The sequence below is a fragment of the Vicia villosa genome, unplaced genomic scaffold (genome assembly GCF_029867415.1).
Source record: "Vicia villosa cultivar HV-30 ecotype Madison, WI unplaced genomic scaffold, Vvil1.0 ctg.001024F_1_1, whole genome shotgun sequence".
Classification (NCBI taxonomy): Eukaryota; Viridiplantae; Streptophyta; class Magnoliopsida; order Fabales; family Fabaceae; genus Vicia; species Vicia villosa.
Window position 1 is genome coordinate 162,538 of NW_026705452.1, and position 6,182 is coordinate 168,719.

A 6,182-nucleotide genomic window follows, 5' to 3' on the forward strand; every position below is an offset into this window, starting at 1 on the left:
CTTCCCCAAATCCGCTTTGATTCTCACTCTGACATTAAACCATGCTCTGATAGCTCTCAGCAATTCAGTGGTGTCTTGCGATACATCATAGTACAAGGATTCTTTCACAAACCTGTCTTCGGGAGGACTAACCAGAGCAAAACCCAACTGACGCACAGCGAGACATGGGTTATAATTAATACCACCTCTAACTCCTATGAGAGGAACATTATCAAATTCCCCACACTCAGACACCATCTCGTCATCTTTCCAATCTAACTTTGGAGTATACCAGCGAATGTCCTTAGCCCTTAATCCCATCAATCTTTCCGCCCAGGTCAAGGAATCTCGAGTAGCTACGAAAGCTCATTTGCAAGGCATATGACTATTAAACCACAAGTATAACAATGGAATGCAACAGTTCATAACACCTCCTTTTCCCTTATGGTTTCTAGAATGCACTGAATGATACACGTCCTCCAAGAGAGTAGGAAATGGGTTTCCTGTCATGAAAATACGGATGACATTTATGTCCACAAATTTAGGTATGTTGGGAAACAAGACTATCCCATAGACACATAAGGCCAATAAAGCATTGAACCCCCTCCACGCTCCCTTGTCAGCAACATCATGAGCTTCCTTCAACAAACACTCCAAGGAGAAACCAGAACGGTTAACCTTAGATTCAAAATTAGCTTTCACCCACGACTGGCTCAAATAAAGAGCAGGCGCCAATTGGTCAGACGAAGGAACCTCCATAGTATTATAGAACGGAACCTGACGCTTGACTGGAACTCCCATTAGATATGAGTATTCCTCTAAGGTAGGCAACAACTGGAAGTCCACAAAAGTGAAGCAACGTAAAGAAGGCTCGTAAAACTGCAAGAGTGTGTGAATTCCCCTTTCCTGGTATTTTGTCAGAGGAGAGTCCAGAATATCCAGTATCTTCCCATACTTTTTCTCAAAGTCAACTTTGTTTGCAGGCGGAGACCTCTCAGCTAAAGCTGGCAATGCCCCCAAGGAAATCTTCACGAATTTGTATCCAACATTGCGACTCTTGTGCGGACTCATCTTGGGTAAACCTTTGCTCGAAATTAGAATCAATATGATGGACACCTGGAAATAATAAACATGAATGTTAAAATGATGCAAAAGACAAAAAAACATGTTATGCATATCATATATCTGGACAATGCTGCGCTGATTTGCCAGTACTGACACGAAAGTATCAGGATCAAAGGTTTAACACTGCCACAGAACACCAAGAACCAAATAACCACCAAAAAACCACTCTTGTTGTACCATGTTTGAATAGAACCCAAAAGTATTAGGATCAAAGGTCCGCCGTCGTTTCAGAATACCAAAACATTGAGCCTAATGAGAACAGACCAAATAAAGGTCCGACCTCAAATCTGAACCAACGACATATCACACACAATGAGAACAGACCACAGAAAAGAAAGCGGTAAACACATAGATGCAAATGCATGCAAACAATATATACAAATGATGCCAGAAGTAAACACACAAACATCCACAGAAAAGAAAGCGATAAACACATAGATGCAAATGCATGCAAGCAGTATATACATTGATGCTAGCAGTAAACACACAAACAACCACAGAAAGGAAATCAAGCAAGAACTAGGAACGACACTCGGATAGTCCCCAGTGAAGTCGCCAGCTGAAGCAACCGGAGAACTCATCGAAACAAATACAATGAAGTCGCCATCGAACATCTATTTATCCTACGCACAGGAATGGAAAATATCGAAGAAAACCATATAACAAGCACCGGTCTCAGAGAACGGGTAAGGGTGTCTGTTACGTGAGGGGAAGGTATTAGCACCCCTCACGTCCGTGGTACTCCACGGGATCCCTTCTTGCTAGTTTTCTAATCTAAGGGTGTGTGTGTGTATCATGCAATGTGCAACATGCAATGGAATATATATAGATAACAAGAGACATGCAAATAGTAGGCAAACAAGATAAGAAGAAAAGGTCAATCAAAACAACAAAAAAGAAAAGTTCGCTCGCTAGGGTATTCGTACCCTGTGCCTACGTACCTCCAATGTGCGATAGAGAAATCAGAGCGCCGTAGTTCAGCTCAAAAGTTTCTGTTTCTATCTCGACTCGCGTCTCCTAGCGAAACGGAACCGAGCACCCTAAGGGAGCATGCAAACAAGGAGCATCACAAAGATCCTAGCAAACATGGCATGTGAACGAGTATCACAAATAAGAACATGCGAACAAGCGTCGCAAACAAAAAAAACAGACATGTAACAGGCATACACGAATGTGAGTGTGTAAACAGGCATCACAAGTGATAACGCGAACAGGCATCGCAAACAACATGTAACAGGCATACATGTGAAAGTGTGAACAAGTATCACGAATAAAAATGCGAACAGGCATCGCAAACAACATGTAACAGGCATACATGTGCAAGTGTGTGAACAAGCATCACAAAGATATCATACGAACAGGCATCGCAGATAAGAAGATAGTGAACAAGCATCATAAACATATGGCATACAATCGAGCTCTGCTCGAGAAACAAACAAACTACCGAAGTAGTAATCAATGCAAATGCAACACACAAACGAGCTCAGCTCGTAAAGCAAGCAAACTACCGAAGTAGTGACCTGGGAACTAGGGAGACGTTCTAGCTAACGAGGAAAGTCCTCCGAAGCCACCGTCCACGGGGAAAGTCCTCCGGGACGGTTGAACAATAAAATAACGGGAAATAAACGTTCTAGCTAACGGGGAAAGTCCTCCGAAGCTCCCATCCACGGGGAAAGTCCTCCGAGACGGGTGAACAAGACAATAACTGGAAGTAAACGTTCTAGCTAATGGGGAAAGTCCTCCGAAGCTACCGTCCACGAGGAAAGTCCTCCGAGACGGGTGAACAAGACAATAACTGGAAATAAACGTTCTAGATAACGGGGAAAGTCCTCTGAAGCTACCGTCCACGGGGAAAGTCCTCCGAGACGGGTGAACAAGACAATAACTGGAAATAAACGTTCTAGCTAACGGGGAAAGTCTTCCGAAGCTACCGTCCACGGGGAAAGTCCTCCGAGACGGTTGAACAAACGAATAACTGGAAATAGACTGAAAACTGTAAACAAACAAAAACAGAGCCTCTTTTGATAGCTTGGCCAGATGAATGCCTAGGTCCTACTTCTCATGGCAAATATGATGCTGCATGCCTACCCTACTTCTCATGGCAAGATATGGTACTCGAATAAGTAAAAGGGAAGGAACAGTACCGTACGGATAGCAAGTCCGCAATGAGCTAGCAAGCGTAAGCAGAGAAATCCGGGAATACCGCATAGCAACTGTCCACAAGCAATAAGCAACATCAAGAATCCGTAAAAGCAAAATATCAAAGCACTGTGACGTCGCGAAAATAAATCGCACATCGCGTAGAGTCATATATCAGCACCATCGTGCGACACCTACAAGCAAACACACGGTACATATAGACAATCATCAAAGTGTCGTGTCCCACAAATAAAGTGGAACACGAGGCAGCTCGCATCAAATAAGGAACTCTCGGATGTACCTTGCACACACTAGCAAATGCGTCAGAGATAACAAAAGCGCAACCTGAAGTTGCGGCAAAATTGAAAATGATAGAACAAAACCACATGCACACAAATGATATGCAGAACTAGACCTAAGTAGCCTACGTGATAGAAAGAGTATGCAAATATTAAAAGAATATGAATGTAAATGAAATTTGAAGAAAAATTACGCATGTCAATTGAATCTGGAAACTAGTGAAAACGGTATAAACCATTAAAAAATAAAAGTCATCAGAATTAAACAAAAACTACACGGTCACCATAAAACGTGTCAAGGAATTCGAAAACGCACTCGAAAATTATTAAATCGGCCCGGAGGCGCGACTTTCGAGACGGGGCAGAAACAAAATTAGTGGAAAAAGGTCGGCCGAAACCAAAAATAAAGCTTTCAAACAGTTCCAAACATCATATTCCACTCAAGAAACACTATTCATACTTGCAAAAATTCAAAGCGGTAAGAAAGATATGACAAATTCAATGAAAGCCGACGCGTCGCGTCTGTTTGCGAAATTTAGAAAGAAGGGAAAAAAAAGATAGCATGCATGTCATAACAGAAAAAATGAGCATTTAAAAGCACCAATTAATCATTCAAATAAGCTTCATTTCTATCTTGTATCAACAACTTAATCATAAGCCAAATATATCGCAAATTCTTTTAGTTTCTACATTCCCTTGACTCAACAAAATGATTAGAGTGTACCAACAACTACACAAACAAAAAACTGCATTATTCATGTACAAAACAGACCCAATTAACTTCACAAACCATGTTATATTTCATATCAACAATTAGGACTTATCCACATTTTATTCACATGTTTTCAAAACAATTTTATGAGTTAGCAAGCAAGACAAGACTACAATATTAATCCATCAAAAATTCTGCACTATTTATCAACCAAACAAGACTCATCCACATTTTATTCACATGTTTTCAAAACAATTTTATGAGTTAGCAAGCAAGATAAGACTACAACAATATTCATCCATCCAAAATTCTGCACTATTTATCAACCAAACAAGACTCATCCACATATTATTCACATGTTTTCAAAACAATTTTATGAGTTAGCAAGCAAGATAAGACTACAATATTAATCCATCCAAAATTCTGCACTATTTATCAACCCAACGAGACTCAATTAAGCCAAAATTCTGCATTACTAAACTATTCTATTATCAATTTCTAGTCATTCTCTTGTTCAAACTACCATTAGCCACTGACTTCCAGCAATTATTCCACAAACACACAAATTCAGTTCAAGAAAAACGACAACAATCGGTCCCACAACTAAGTCAAATACACTCATCATCACTCTAATTCACCGACAATTGACAAATATTCAATTTCATTTAGTTTTAAGATCTAACTCAAAGGACTATCCACATTGAATCTTAAACACAAGGCACTCAGTTCAACAAAATAATGTTTCAAATAGCAACACACAGCAAATACCCTGAATTAAGCTTAATTGCTTCACACCAATCCAGGATAACACGTTATTATTAAAAGTAGCAGCAATTAACCAATTTCAAGAATTATCAGTGTTCCTAAACAATTTATTCAATAACACTCAATTATCGAGCACCTAACAATCAACAAAATCGATTATCATCGGCATCCTCAACACAGCAATGACAAGGATTACTGATTATTAGCAATCCACATAAATCCTATCAACTTTGTGAACTACCAACAGCAACTCTATTACCGTCAATTATTGGAAATTAAGTGAAGAACTATTACCGAACGAGGAGAATAAATCGAATCAAAGGGAAAAGAGGTTACCGTACAGAATCACACGCCGAAACAAAGAGAAGGAAGCTGGACAGCAACGATCGTAGAGAGAGAGCAACCACCACAATCGGAGGAGCTTCGTCGGAAGTGAAACACTCGGACAGAAGGAGACCGCTCTGTACTGGATGGCGGTACCTCAGTCTTCGCCGGAGAGAGATAGGTCCGACTAGATGAGAGGTTCTTGATTTTCGTTGCTGGTTTGCTCTTGAATTAGTTATGAGATTGATGATAAAATTGGAGAGTTTTTTTGGTTTTGATTTGAGAAGTTTGGAGGAGCACGAGAGAAAAGTGTTTGTGAGATTTTGGTTGAATTGAAAAATTATCAGAGAAAAATGGGAAAATTAGTTTATATAGTGTATGTGGTGAAGTGTCAAAAATGCCCCCGACGTATCTTTTTTTGCTCGTTTTCGGGAAAATGTAACTCGGTGCGAAATTCGGAAATAAAACGAACATCACTGCGAAGATGATCAGATTTGTGACTCGTAGCCGCGAGAATCGTCTCAATCCGACAAACGGTGAGGAATTTATGCGCGTTTGAATGACGAGAAATATCGGTTCATCTGGTGCGACTGTGCAGAATTTTGTGCGTACCGCTCAAAGAACTCGATAAAACTCAAACTTCGGCTTGAAATCTGAAAGAGCACGTGTGACGAAGAATCGAAGATAACGAAATTTTCGAGAGAATGCCGCCGGAATGGACCTCATACGATAAAATTCGAAGAAGTTATGAATTTTCAAACTTGTCGCGACATACCCGAAAACACATTTTTTACCGAAAGGTAGCGACGCTCTTCAAAATTATGGGCGTTTTCAGTGCG

General features: G+C 40.3%; 1 protein-coding gene across 1 annotated transcript; it reads right to left on the reverse strand.

Moving 5' to 3' along the window:
• Positions 1-345: 345 nt before the first annotated feature.
• LOC131632824 (uncharacterized) lies at positions 346-1,050 on the reverse strand. Its single transcript, XM_058903553.1, has one exon. The coding sequence runs from the start codon at positions 1,048-1,050 to the stop codon at positions 346-348; it is 705 nt and encodes a 234-aa protein (XP_058759536.1).
• Between the last annotated feature and the right edge of the window lie 5,132 nt (positions 1,051-6,182).

Coding starts and splice junctions, on each gene's coding strand:
- LOC131632824 (XM_058903553.1), bottom strand. CDS start 1,050: ATGAGTCCGCACAAGAGTCGCAATGTTGGATACAAATTCGTGAAGATT.